This window comes from Andrena cerasifolii, chromosome 14, assembly GCF_050908995.1.
Source record: "Andrena cerasifolii isolate SP2316 chromosome 14, iyAndCera1_principal, whole genome shotgun sequence".
Lineage (NCBI taxonomy): Eukaryota > Metazoa > Arthropoda > Insecta > Hymenoptera > Andrenidae > Andrena > Andrena cerasifolii.
In genome coordinates, this window is record NC_135131.1 from 4,978,046 (window position 1) to 4,992,707 (window position 14,662).

A 14,662-nucleotide genomic window follows, 5' to 3' on the forward strand; every position below is an offset into this window, starting at 1 on the left:
CTGATCATCAAGTAATAACTTAACGAAGACTCGAAGAAACAGGTTTCATTGGCGACCGCTGCCAATTCTCATTTCGAAATAAACGAGAAGGAGTGGGAAAAGATGTGAAATATAATGTTTGTACACGAAGTATAACATTTCTCGCAAAATGAATCCTAACTTTAAGCCAATAGTAATTAATCGTACAATAATATTTCTTTGCGTTTCCTAATATGTTCGAACATACTTATGAAATCGAGAAATGATCGATTAAGTACAGAGTGAAATTACCTTTTAAATACTTCCAACCTTACGTTTCTTATTATATTAACGTTGTAATAAACATTACAACGGCGTTATAGTCGACTGATAGGGCGATTGCAATTAATTTTAATATTGTAAGAAAATAACTTATGTCTAGCGGGAAAGATATCATTATTTAAATGGTGTATATTGGATAACAACGTGCAGCATTGTATGAAGATGAATTCATAGGTAATACGTGACCTTATTTACTGAAATAAAAAATTGTGGTTATTGATAGCATATAAGATTACTGAATGAGATTAGTGAATACACATTGAAAGATAGCAAAATACTTTACTGCTATAAATTCTAATAAAGTATCCCATCGATCTGTGGTAATGCATTCTATATATGCGGTAACGATCAATGGAGCAATAATAAATAATTCATTTGTTAAAAATAAATTCATATTATGCCGTAAGTATAGTTGAATACAAAATATGTTACACATGGAGTGCTATTATACAGTTGCTTTAAGGTATTTCATACGTTACATGTATTAATATATGACGTGGGTAACATTTGCATTACACTGTGACGTGACCGCTTCTTCTAGTGTACAATCGAGCTTACGATAATTAGCTGTGCTCGGGCGCCGTCTCCCACGGCTATTTCGTGCTCTCCGACCTTCTAATACAATAGCTAATATCTGAAACACGTAAACATAGCGTATGCAAATAATATTGTTTCTAAACCTTTATACAGTAGAATTCCGATAATCCGACACGCATAGCTCCGGCCATGACTGTCTTATCTTTCGGATAAAGAAGTCGCTGTCGCATGCATCGACACGTGGCATCGAACGGTTGACGAACAAATTACAATGCTATATTAATTACGGCCCTTGTTCAAATTATTTTCCTCGTTTTTATCGTATTACAAGTGTGGCCCAATAATTCGGCACTGCCTAAAGGCAAGCTCTCATTACGCCTCGCCTCGGCTCATATTATTCTTCCTATGCTTTTCTTATACAGTTTGGCAATTTGACTCACAGTGCGCCTCGTCTCGCTTCGCCTCGACGCGACTCCCAGTCGTGGATTCTCCCTCGGGAATATTTTGAGAAAGAGCGCGAGGCATAGTGTGAGTAGCTGCGATGCCACCGCACAGATTCTCTGAGCAACTGATCAAACACAAGAACAGAGGCAAGCTCAGATAACTTCAGGTACGGAAAGCCGAGGCGACGCGAGCCTAGATGTGAGTGCGAAAAGAAATTGCGTCGAGGCGAGGCGTAGCGAGAGCCTACCTTAAGTCCAGAGCATGCCGGGTTACCGGAATTCTACTGTAAATGAAACAAGAGACTACGTAACTTCGTTTACCTTCTGTTTATTGTGGTAACCGATGTACGCGGCGATAGAGACCATAGAAATAATAGTAAAGTAAGTGATAAAGTGGGATTCATCGTCGGGTCTTATACTGTGAAAGGAAGATGTGGTATCCTTTCGTCCCGAAACTTCAAGTATACTTGGTCTTTGATCACCTGCAAAGAAATGTATTAAAGACGCAATGTCGACTGGTGTAAAGGCAGCCACTTTAAAATTTCAGAGTATTTCACCTGTTTCAATAGCCTGATCATCATTCTGATCTGGAAACAGTGGTAAACGATTCAGTGGATTGTACGTTAAATGGTTAAGTACACGTTAAACTAAAGCCTGTAACGTATTTACAAATTATTACCCTCTTCGCTGGGATTCCACTCTCCTTGACTAACAGAAGGGTCATGATCCTGGGTGTTTTCTGATAGCGTACTTGTCCTGATATCGTCGTTAGCATCTTTTCCACTCTCCGCAACCCCATTATCAACATTATTAGTACTAGAATGAATAGCCTCGGAGGGTTTACGTGAATTATCAGAAACATTAGCTGGGTTAATATTAGGTGGTGCTTCTTCCTGATCTTTTGACGCAAGGGGACTGTTATTATTGCTGGTCTCATGTTTCTCAACAGGATCGGAGTTTGTTATTGGAGAAGGTTTGGAAACAGATATTTCAGACGACTTCTGCATTATTTTCGGCACTAACGTCTCAATTACAGGTTCTGATTTTGTTATTACCGCTGGACTAATATGAGGATTGTTTTTAGCATCGTTCGTATCTTTGCTAATTTCTTTCCCTGTCGTGCCCTGTCTCGAACCCTTATTCAGCTCAGGTCCAACGACTTTGGGCTCCACCCGCTGGTCCACTTCAGTAGCTGTATTCCCTTTGGGTACCACATCCCTCTTTTTGTTATCATCGATACTTTTACTCCAAGCCAATATAGCACAGAACGGATTAAATGTCTCGTCCACATTAAAACACATTCGGTCGCATACTTTGGGTCTCTTTAAATTTATCTGCGATAACCATGGCTGTAACTTTTTATGTGAGAACACTACGTCTTTAACATTTTCACAAAACATAGTTTGACTCTCTTCGCCTCCCTTAGGGAAGAACTTCTGAATGTACGAGTAAAACGTAGATGTGTTAGTGAATGGCTTTAGTATTTGACTAGGATCACAAGCTTTGTACCACGTGTCGTAAAACGCAAGACACAAGAAAGTATTTTTCTTTTCGACCGTGAACTTTAGGCTTTCCCCTGGGTAGGTTAAATTGGAGCAAGTTTGTGTGATGTTACTGTCGTACAAAAATGTTGGCACATCGCATCGAAGATCCCGGTCCGCGTTCATGACACCTAGAATACTTTGCTCTATTGGTGCACTCGTCGCGCTTGGCACTTTTGCGAAATAAAGAAGAAAAATGACAGTACCGAGCTCGCAGAATGAACGAGCCGTACGTTTTCCCATTATTCTATTTATCGAACGGACGTTCCCTTCGAGTTAACTGTAAGATGTCAAGACACTGTATTTCTATCGTTCTTCAAACATTCTGCCTCGTCTTATCGACTAGGAATTACGATCTTCCTGGAACAATTTGATTCCACACCAATTCCAATTCTCGTTCTGTATCGTTTTTACTGTGAATACGATATTATAAATAGCTTATTACGATCTCCGACTATACCAAACATAACCTCTTACGATTCAGTTTATTCAACGTAAACCTGTCCATACACTAGTGAAGATTTATCGATGGTACTATCGATAGTTATCGATGGTCCTCACTATCGAAAACTATCGATAGCTTTGTTTCCCTATCGATAGTAGATCGATACCGCGAATTCTAAAATTTGAATTATTGCAAGCGATGAGTTTCATTTGTTTCGTACTACCTAATGTTAGGCCCGTTACGCACTTGCGACCAGTCGCCGGCAACTTGGTCGCCGAGAGCTTGGGCGGAGTTGGGATTTTCGGGAGGAGGAGGGAGTGGAGGGGTGAATGCAAGATTTTCTTGAGGAGGGGGGGGCGTAGGTCTGAGAAATAAACCAGGGACCTTTCTCAATAATATTTTCCTGTTAAATGAAAAAGTGTTTTTTTTTGGTAACAGTCTATCATATTCTCTCATATTACTAAGTTAAAATAAGTATTTTGCAAATTAAAATAAGTACTTTTCCCTTGAGGGAGGGGCGTGCGCCCCCCCCGCCTCTCTGAATCTGCCACTAACCGAGTGACCAGAACCTTTGTTGTTCGCCGCGACCGCGAACTCATATGGCCCCGCGTACCTCGTGGTCGTCGGCGACCTGCAGCAGTGATGAGATCTCGGGCGGGTTTTCTCGCGCATGCACGGCGATTTTAGCATCAGTATAGTACAAGTTTCGATAAAATGGGGTACCGTACCTTGATCACGCGTTACTTGCCCCCCACCCAACATAGACACGGTACTGCAAAAGTCGCGCATGCACGAAGAAACCCGTCTGGGATCTCATCACTGACCTGCAGCAAGTGACACGTTGCCACGTGGCCAAAATCAGAAATGCGCATTTGATGGTTACTCGGCATTATAGAGAGGTGTGTTAAAACACGTTATACGTGCATTGTTTAACGTAAGTTATTTATGAGTTCTAATTTATTTCCGTAGGAAAAAACCTAGGATTTCCTACGATAGACTACAGTGCATCTCCTGACACGGATTTGGCAATTTATTTCACGGAATCAGGAATAATTTATTAGTGGAAAATGCAAGGTGATCGGGATATAATCTTCAATTTACTTGCGGCAGTTCATGAAGGAAGACTAGAGAGAGTAAGGGAGTTAATTACTTCTTTCGGTGAGTAAGATATACTTCACAAAATTGGGAAGATGGATATGTTTTACTTTGTGATGCTCTTAAGAATAACCATACAGAGGTTGCTAAACTACTTTTAACAAATGGTTCCAAAGGTAACAGAATAAACAGAAATCCTTCCGAGTCTCCACTTTATCATGCCATTAGAAATGGTCACATAGAGACTGTTGAGATGCTTCTAGATAGAGGAGCTAATATTGACACTAAATTTGAGGATGGCGCAACTCCACTTCATAAAGCAATTCAATGGAGGAAAATGGAAATTGTTGAGTTGCTTTTAAATAGAGGTGCCGATGTCAATGTTGAAGATAAATATGGCCGCACAGCACTTCACATTGCTTCCGACAAATGTGTTTTAGAGATTATCAAGGCTCTCTTAAACCGCGGTGCTGACAAAGATTATAAAGATGGACGTGGTAGAACAGCACTTCAGATTGCTTGTGCATTGAGTAATCTGGAAATTATCGAGTTTCTACACACACTTGGTGCTGACATCAATTCTAAAGATAATTATGGTAGAACAGCGCTTCACATTGCTTCTGAAAGGACTGATCGAAATGTTGTCGAGGTTCTCTTAGAATTCAATGCTGATATCCATTCTAAAGACGAAGATCATAAAACAGCGCTTCACTTTGCTTCTGAATTGAGTAATCCCGAAATTGTCGATGTCCTCATAAACTCCGGTGCCAACATCGATTCTAAAGATAAACAGGGGAGAACAGCACTTGATATTGCTGCTGACGAATGTGTTCTAAAGATTATCAAGTAGTGATGGCGATACATCCCCACATGTATCGATATTTCGTATCAATACATATTGACAGTCTAAGTATCGATACAATTGATATATCGGAGACGAAGTATAGATACCGGTGGTATACCGTACGTATCGGCCTATATATTCATTCCCTCATTTGATGACCTTTTTTTTACACACCATGCACAATATTAATTAATATAATTTAATCTCTAGGTTACTCATGAAATCAATACGAATAGTCATTCTAATCGATGCATATGGTGTCGATGCAACTGACATATTATCATTGGTATCGATACTTAAATTAGAAGTGGAATCCAAAAATGAAAATATTAATATACAAAAAAATCATTTATTCAGTTTACACGTATAATATAAGTAGTATTTATTTCGCCATCCGTACATTCTTTTATGCTTATCGCATGTGGTATACATAGCACAGTCTACAGTTCCGCTCCCGTAAGTGACATAAACTATATCATATATAATATATAAAGAAATATTCAGTTACACATTTTTATCGAAATTCCAATCTTCAATGAATAGTGATCCCAAAGACAATAAATGCTGCAAGTGCTCACCACTTAAGGTAGTTCCTGAATAATCTACTAAATTCAAGAATTTTTTAAATGAATGTGAGAAAGAAGTAGCAAGCATGAAGAGTGAGAAGATTGGTAATATTTCGCTTTATGATATCTTGACAAAAGCTATAAGATAAATAGCGATATACTCAGGAAATGAAAGTATAGGACAGGTATTCGGATCAGATGATTATAAAATAAAATTTCCAACATACGCTATACTGATAAATTTTCCATTCTCTCTTTACCAATTTCCTTGGTATACCACACGACTGTATTGAGAAAGTATTTAATTATCTAAGTGATGAGGATTTAAGAAGTATAATGAAAGCTTGCAAGCCTACTAGTGTCAGCAGTCCTAATACTGACATGTAACGTGATAATTTGTAAGTACTTCGAACACATCTAAAATATTATACGATTAAATAAGTTAAGCAGGAATTTTTGGAAAGGCAAGGACTGTTATAGCTCATGTCAATTTTGTAATTTGTTTACTTTAATATTGTGAAATGAAATATTGTATCTGCTTTAAATAAAGTGCCAATATGTAACCATCGTTTCGCACACGAGCTTACCCTCTCTCCACGACCAAGCGTGTTCTTCCCCTTGCTAGACCGCACTACACAAGCATACCCTGTGATGCCAGATCGGGGACGGGTTTCCTCGAGAATTTTCCCCACCTCGCGCAAACTACGCCGCAGCTGCGTGTCCGTGAGTTGGACTCCGAAGCGCTGAGCTCACGGACACGCTGCTCGGCGTAGTATGCGCGGGGTGGGAAATTCTCGAGGGAACCCGTCCCCGATCTGGCATCACAGAGCATACCCCTATCTTCTGCACGTGTGCGTACGCGCTACTTACCTGGCCTGCGCTGCGACACTTTTCGTCGAAAATTCATATAATCACTTCACCGAAACCCAAGCGCTTGGGTCGCAAACAGAAAATTTAGGGTTCAAATCGTGGTGTGGAGATATTACTTTTTTTTTTTTAATTATTCTCTAATTCCTGTCTCTATATTCTCAGTGGAATAAAAACTTTAAAACAATAATTACAAAGCATTTTCAAAGCTTGATTTTGTCCGAGAAGCTGCAGTTTGCGTTACCGAAAACTAGAGACACTACAATAATAGCGGATTCGGCAGCATGCACTGGCACTGCACTAGCCATAGCTAGTACATAGTACTAGAGTCGGCTGTGGTCACGTTTATGAATCTAGGAATACTGCCCTCTATTGCTTATCGCGGAAAATTAATGATCGATTTTACAAGAATAATTTATGTATTTTCAGAGTTGCGTCAGAAAATGTAAATCAATGCATTTTTATGCCAATAATCTTAGGTATTTAAAACATGCAAATCCTTATCACGCAAGATTTGCAAACCAGCCCTTAAACCGTCTCAACGCACGTGTATTTCTCACATGCGTAACCTACATTCGCGTTTCGTTTAAATAGTATCTTTTAAAATAGAATATTCGAAGCAAAGAAGGAATCAATTGTTTACCTAATTGTTCCAATTTTGCAGGTACCGTAGTGAATAATACTACATTATACAGAAATTTCTTTCATTCTTCTGAAACGAAGCATCAAAATTTAAAGGCACTTTCATTTTTAGATCATGCTCCACATTTTCGGAAGAATTCGGCCTACCGACGTAAACAGATAATATTTACACATCTGTATTTTACAATACGCGTTTATTTATACATTTGGTTATTTGCATTAAAACAGGAAGACAAGGTACATACAGTATTACAATTTAACTTAAAAAACTTCTCCCACAAAGGTGCATAAATTTTCATTATAAAATTGTCAATAACAATTACTATGTAAGTAAAAGCAACTTTTCGTAAAGATTAATTTATAATATAAGCAGCTTCATCTTTTCATTCCTTTTTTTTTGTGGCACAAATTTTACATGAAACATTAATTAATCATTCCATTGTTCTTCTATATGTTTTATCTAAGAATTAATACAACGAATCTTATATTCATTTTATATAGGCAAAATGGTCTCCCAGATATTCGATGAATCTCCTAAAGAAATGCAGTTAATAAATTCAGACAACGAGTCGCAGAATCAAAATCATGTTGCCGGCGTTGAGAAAGTACAAATGAAGAAACAGCTGGGTCTTTTGGAGGGCATCGCAATTATTTTAGGAATCATATGTGGTTCAGGTAAAAATTTCTATACAATTTGTAATGTTAGCATATAATGAGTAAATACATAAAACACATAATCTTTACCTTAAACATAATTCATGCATTTGAAGCTATACATAAGATTATTGATTCCTGAAATAAAATTTCTCTCGTCTTCCTTATTTCCCGAGTATTAATGGTTATTAAAAAAGAAAATACACTCGTCGTCTTTAAATGTATATAAAAAGAATACTAGTAGATACGTTTGCAATTATGAATCTGCAAAACATGGTTTCAAATGATTAATTTAAATATTACTAAAACGCATTGTTCTTATGTTAAGCGGTCATTCCTGTAATCACGCCACAAAATACGGCCACATTCAGGTTTTTTTCTCAGTGAATACAATGAAGATTTTTTCATTTTTAATCTACTTATAATGCATACGGAACAATTTTTTTAAATACACTTTTAATTGTGTTTTGTCAATGTTACCTAGAGGTAAAAATCGCACCTTCGAAAAGAAATACCTACCTGGCACGAGTGATTTCAGCTCACAGGCTCATCTCAAACAAAAAAAAAACAAACTGATTCTTAATCATTGTGAGTACCGCTGTCGCAGGTGCCAGAATTAGCCACGTAAGTCAAAGTTGAACAAAATTGCGCGCATTCAAGCTTCAAGTAAAAATGGAAAATTTCCAGACTTAAAGTTCGAATGCGCGCAATTTTGTTAAATTTTGATTTACGTGGCTAGTTCTGGCACCTGCGATAGCGGTACTCATAATGATTAAGAATCAGCTTGGTTTTTTTTATTTCAGATGAGTCTGTGAGCTGAAATCATTCCCGCCAGGGAGGTATTTCTTTTCAAAGGTGCGATTTTTACCTCCAGGTAACATTGAAAAAACACGATTAAAAGTGTATTTAAAAAATTGTTCCGTATACATTATAAGTAGCTTAATATATGAAAAGAAAGTTTGAGATTATTATTCATTGTATTCACTGAGAAAAAGAAACCTGAATGTGGCCGAATTTTGCGGCGTGATTACAGGAATGACCAAAGTATCAAAGATAAGAAATAAATCACACTTTGTACATACATTATACTCTGATGATCTTTATAAGTGTCTAATTACAACTAACTTTGTACTTTGCAACTAGAATATGCATAAAACAACAATTATTATGCTTGTATAGGTATTTTCATTTCACCGAAAGGTGTAATTACGGAAGTAGGAAGCGTCGGTGTATCGTTAATTATTTGGGTTTTGTGTGGGTTACTTTCTATGATCGGGGCATTATGCTACGCTGAGTTGGGAACTTGTATACCTCGTAGTGGTGGAGATTACGCTTATATCTACGAAGCTTTCGGAGCATTACCCGCTTTCTTGTACCTTTGGGCTGCTAACTTAATCTTCGTGTAAGTTATTTTCTCTAAAACAGAGGGGATTATAAGATTGAATATTATTTAAGATATAATTCTACTAACATCACCGTGCCCTCTGTTCGCAGGCCAACTACAAATGCCATCATGGGATTAACTTTTGCTCAGTATGTTTTGCAACCATTTTTCCCAAATTGTGCTATTCCAGATGACGGTGTACGATTGATAGCAGCAGTCACTATCTGTAAGATACCTTTCCTGGCTGTAAATTCTTATCGATGAAGCTTTTCACGCAGTTTTACATTTTTAATAGGTCTACTTACATTCGCAAATTGTTCCGATGTTAAAGAAACATCTAAGATGCAAAATGTATTTATGTTCGCGAAGGTCGGCGCTTTAATAGTTATAGTTATCGCTGGATTGGTTTGGTTAGCGTTAGGTAAGTGTAATTATTGTAATTTGGAGCTAGATCAACAGCAATAAATACCATGTACCAATTAATCATTCGCCACAGGTCATACGGAGAATTTTGAGAATGCATTCGACAATACAATTACGGATCCTGGTAAAATCGCAGTGGCCTTCTATTCCGGTATATTTTCATATTCCGGGTGGAATTACTTGAATTTCATGACAGAGGAATTGAAAGATCCTTACGTGTACGTGATTCAAGTTAATGTAGAATTCCTGTACACGTTTGTTCGCGTACTAATAAAGCAATTTCACTTTTACAGAAATTTGCCACGAGCTATTTATATATCGCTACCTTTGGTTACGCTCATCTATGTGTTGGCGAATGTAGCTTACTTGTCGGTTTTAACACCAACCGCAATGATTGCTTCTCATGCGATAGCTGTGGTGAGTACTATCTCTTTTATCCTTTATGTTTTAATTCGCTGGAAAAAGCAATGGACACCAATGTTTAACGGTATAGAGAAGAAAAGTTAATGGGATGAGTTTCCATTAGACTTTCGGAGATCAACTTCTTGGCGTAATGGCCTGGATAATACCTGTAATGGTGGCTGTGTCCGCATTTGGAGGATTGAGCGTCCACATTATGACATCGTCTCGAATGTGTTTCGTTGGCGCCAGGAATGGTCATTTCCCATCGATGTTAAGTCACATCAACGTTTCGAGACTTACACCTGCGCCGGCCTTAGTCTTCCTCGTATGTCCATGCAAAAGAATATACGTTCAATTTATGCGTTACAAACTCCTGAATTAATGTTGCTCTTTTATTTATAGTGCATCTTATCTCTGATAATGCTGTGTACAAGTGACATTTTTGTGTTGATCACTTACTGCAGCATAGTCGAGTCATCTTTCATTATGCTATCCGTAGCTGGCGTTTTGTGGCTTCGTTATAAGCAACCCAATATGAATCGGCCAATTAAAGTGAGTAACTCGATAAGCGCTATCACAAATTGCTGATTACATACATCGGTCAATATATTTTACAGATGCCCTTGTGGATTCCAATCACATTTGTGGCTATATGTGCATTTCTGGTATTCGTTCCCTGCTACGAAAGGCCGTACGAAGTTGGTGTCGGTGCCTTGATAACATTGTCCGGCGTTCCAGCTTACCTCATTGGCGTCAAGTGGAAGAACAAACCAATGTGGTTCCAACAAATTAATGGTACGTAACATCTCTGTATCGTACATTTATTATATCACTAGCTTAATGCACCCGGCGTTGCCCGGGTAAAATTTTGCTTGTCACAGACTGTCAAGGGGGTAAAATAAGGGGGAAGGGGTGGGATATCCAGATTTCATGGAAGTCCATATTTTCTGCAGGGTTCTAGAAGAGAGTAATTATGCAAAATTTGGTCCAGATCGATTTAAAAAAAAAAACGGGATAAAAAGTATTCTATATGCTATTCCTGGTCCTAGGCTACGTGTATACAAAATTTCAGAAAGATCTGTTGCTTAGTTGCGACGTGATTGAGTAACAAACATCCAAACACACTTTCGCATTTATTATATTAGTAGGATAGTAGGATTAGTAAGAAGTAGAATAATTTAATAACTTTAAAACCTTTCTCTTTTCAGTTAAACTTACTTACACGGTACAAAAATTATTTATGTCTGCCACTGAAGAACGAGACTTCTGAATTCGAGTATTACAAGTTTAATAACCAGTCAGATTGTATTCAACTTGGATATGTCTTACCGCCCTAATGCTAACTGTATCCATAATGGTAACCTGCGTGTTGCTAACAATTACCACAGTACTGTGTTCTTCGTAAACGGACGTTTACTATGTACATATAAGATAAGTTGCTCTCTAGCTTATACAATGAATTATTTATCGTCATTTACATTTATTTATTTTGAAAAGTTGTATTCAGTTGTATGAAGTGCTAGTACTTTAGTAATACTTGTCATAATTGTATACACTTTTGCGTGAGTACTTAATAATTTTATATAATCATGTGTGATAATCTATTTTTAAAAGTGTTGATATGCTTTCTATGCTGTATACTCTACTATACTAAAGAAACATTAAAAACTAAACGATACTTGCAGAAATCGAGCGTCTGCATTAAACGATTTTATTAGAGCTGTTAAATATACTACTGGTTAATGATTGCACGGAGATAGGGTTCCAAAATTCTCTTGAATAACCGCTATTAACAAGAAATAATTTCACCGTGCATCCTGTGATATGAATAATGTATATTGAACTTATATGATGTTACATATTAATACAAAATAATTTCAATACTTTGAATATTTTCATTCACCCTGTTACTTTAAAATAAATTTACTTTAACTTCTGACAAGCATAGCAGCAGAAAAGACTACTTATACTTTAATTTATTACTTTGGGTAAATTCTCTCCGTGTACCGTTCGAAAGTTTTTAGGCGACTTTATATATTAAGATTATGTACTCCGTGTGAACTTTGCATTCTTCGAAATAACTCTATATTTTTCTGTTACAAGGAGTTTGAAATAAAATACGCCGTGACGTATTCATAACATATGTATTTATTTACACATCTGAATTTTGTATGCGCAGGGGTACGGTAGAGCGTGTTTCTCTAAATTGATTTCAACAATGCAGCGTGCCTGTATAGAATATGATTTATACATATTTCACAAAGAAGTTTGAACATCACGCCGCTATTAAAATGTGAAATAATGGAATGTACACACTTCTATTCTTTACGAGAGGACTATAACAACAGTAATATTACATACAGAGATTGACAAATCCAAAGAAGTCATCCATTATTGTTTTTTTTTTTATATAATTCAGTATATGATGTACATAGATTAATGTATATCTTCAGGATTGAACATCCCCTGGAAAGCGAAATCAGAGAATTACTTAATATTCAAATTTGCATGCGGACTTAAAGTATACCAAATATATTGATTAATGATTTGAAAGGAATTATTAATTGAAACACTTTAAGTAGAGGAGAATTGAATCCAGTTAAATATGATAGAGAACCAGTGCAAATGAACGGTTCGTAAAAATTGCGTAAAGAATGAATAGAGATACATGAACACCTATGGAAGTTGCTGAAATATCTATATATATAAAAGAAGAAGTCCTGACTGACTAACTCATCAACGCCCAGCTCAAACCGTTTAACCTAGGAACGTGAAATTTGGAAGGTAGATTGTTTTCATGACGTAGGCGCCCACTAAGGAAGGATTTTTAGTAATTCCGTCCCCAAAGGGGTGAAAAGGAGTAAAATGTATTTTCTTGGATTCCTTAATATCTTTTAAGCCCAATTAGATATCAACTTGATTTTTACACAGAAAGGTTTTCCACACATATGCCAAAAAACCAATTTCAAGATTTTACCCTAATCAACCCCTAAGGGGGTAGTGAAAGGGGATGAAATTTGTTTTCATGGAATCCTTAATATCTCTTAGTATATTTTGCTAGTAGACCAATATAATCTTACCTTGGCGCGTCTCAGAATGGAGTCTTTGCTAGCATCGTACGGATGATCCTTGCTGGGGATTTCTAAGACCGACGGTATAGGTTGCGTGTGACTATCGATTACATGGCGAATCAGTTCTGCAACCTTGAATATGTAAGAAAATATTTATTCTGAAAAGGTGTGGACACACAAGACTTACTTATTCATTGCAATTATAAATAAAGAAGTAGTTTGAACCAACATATGTTTTATATATTCTTTGGATTATAAAGAAACTCGATGTTCGTTATCTAAACGATAAATGTAATACTTACATTTTGATTAATAAGAATAATATCGATATCATCTCGTTTAATGAAACGCTTAAACGTGTCTTCAATATCGCTTACTGCCGAATCTGCGAATAAAGCACAGGCGAGTTGAATAATTTCTCTGTAAAGTTTTGCATTTAAATTATTCTAGTTAATTGATAACGAAACACAATGCACTGCGAATCGTGCAGTGGCATTAGGATTACGTGAATTTTCACAGAGCAGAATTTACTTGACAGCACGTACTTTTATCAACAACCATGAAATTCGGCTGACGATGCTTATTTATCTCGCCAACTCCGCCCAAAAGGAATCCCACACAAGTGTCCTAGAATAAAGCTCCCGTGAGTACCTTCTAAACGTAAAATTTTGTATACCCTCCATTTACCTCATCTCCGATCACGGCAAGAAGTTTACCCTTCCCCGCGGAATGAAGAGCCATTATCGCGAGAGAAATAAGTGTAATGCAAAAAATTGAATGAGACAGTTGCACTTAATACAACAAATAATAACGATGCATCAGCTGACACAAGTCACGCCTATGTACGTCGCTACTCAAACATCACGTGCCAAATTTGCCCGATCGAGAAAGTAGCGGGGGAACACTGATTACGTTTCAGAATCAAACGGTTCTGAAACAGACTGACGTTCTGTATGTATATAGTTATCTAAATATCTACAGTGCGACAAGCTTATCTCATTTCTTTTTAACATTATCGATCGAAAAAAGATACAACGATATAGTATTCGATAGGTGATAGACGAATCTGAATTTTCATAGAAGAAATTCTTATTATGTATTAATTCAGAAGCCTCTAGGTAGTTTATTCCACTAAATTTCTACATAAATGGTCGTTTTTATCCGTGTCCTTCGCTATTTATTAAAAACAAAGGCATATTTCGAGAACAGCGTGTGGCGGAAATAACTCATCGGGTAGTTATTTTAGCAGTGGGGGAAGGCCACACATGCGCACGATGGCGCCGCGATGTCAACCAATCAACGTCAAGATGGGAAACAAAACGGCGCCATCGTCAAGCCAAATGAGGCCGCGACCAACCAGCGTCGCCGGGGAAGCTGTTGTCAACGCTGGTTGGCTGCGGCCTCACCTCACTTAGGGCGAATTCCACTTACGCCCAAATCGCTCGTGA

General features: G+C 37.3%; 3 protein-coding genes across 6 annotated transcripts; 1 reads left to right on the forward strand and 2 right to left on the reverse strand.

Annotated features, from left to right (window-relative positions):
* Positions 1–674: 674 nt before the first annotated feature.
* Positions 675–3,470, reverse strand: LOC143376594 (uncharacterized). The gene is made up of 4 exons (XM_076827084.1): positions 1,960–3,470; positions 1,838–1,867; positions 1,602–1,762; positions 675–934 (listed from the first exon to the last, which is right to left on the reverse strand). The coding sequence occupies exons 1-4, from the start codon at positions 3,062–3,064 to the stop codon at positions 785–787; spliced, it is 1,446 nt and encodes a 481-aa protein (XP_076683199.1). The 5' UTR covers positions 3,065–3,470; the 3' UTR covers positions 675–784.
* Positions 3,471–7,078: 3,608 nt separating this feature from the next.
* Gb (solute carrier family 7 member genderblind) lies at positions 7,079–11,835 on the forward strand. Of its 4 annotated transcripts, none has more exons than XM_076827082.1 (12): positions 7,079–7,302; positions 7,393–7,606; positions 7,782–7,955; positions 9,114–9,336; positions 9,429–9,544; positions 9,614–9,739; positions 9,815–9,959; positions 10,035–10,158; positions 10,268–10,468; positions 10,546–10,695; positions 10,761–10,938; positions 11,352–11,835. In XM_076827082.1, the coding sequence occupies exons 3-12, from the start codon at positions 7,787–7,789 to the stop codon at positions 11,411–11,413; spliced, it is 1,494 nt and encodes a 497-aa protein (XP_076683197.1). In that variant the 5' UTR covers positions 7,079–7,302; positions 7,393–7,606; positions 7,782–7,786; the 3' UTR covers positions 11,414–11,835. The 4 variants fall into 4 exon arrangements, with proteins under 4 accessions (XP_076683197.1, XP_076683195.1, XP_076683196.1 ...); XM_076827080.1 differs by having other exon boundaries at positions 7,081–7,302; positions 7,393–7,517; XM_076827081.1 differs by lacking the exon at positions 7,079–7,302 and having other exon boundaries at positions 7,319–7,517.
* Positions 11,836–12,273: 438 nt separating this feature from the next.
* Vha14-1 (V-type proton ATPase subunit Vha14-1) lies at positions 12,274–14,152 on the reverse strand. Its single transcript, XM_076827087.1, has 5 exons — positions 13,902–14,152; positions 13,760–13,841; positions 13,517–13,599; positions 13,224–13,346; positions 12,274–12,609 (listed from the first exon to the last, which is right to left on the reverse strand). The coding sequence occupies exons 1-5, from the start codon at positions 13,953–13,955 to the stop codon at positions 12,580–12,582; spliced, it is 372 nt and encodes a 123-aa protein (XP_076683202.1). The 5' UTR covers positions 13,956–14,152; the 3' UTR covers positions 12,274–12,579.
* Positions 14,153–14,662: the final 510 nt, after the last annotated feature.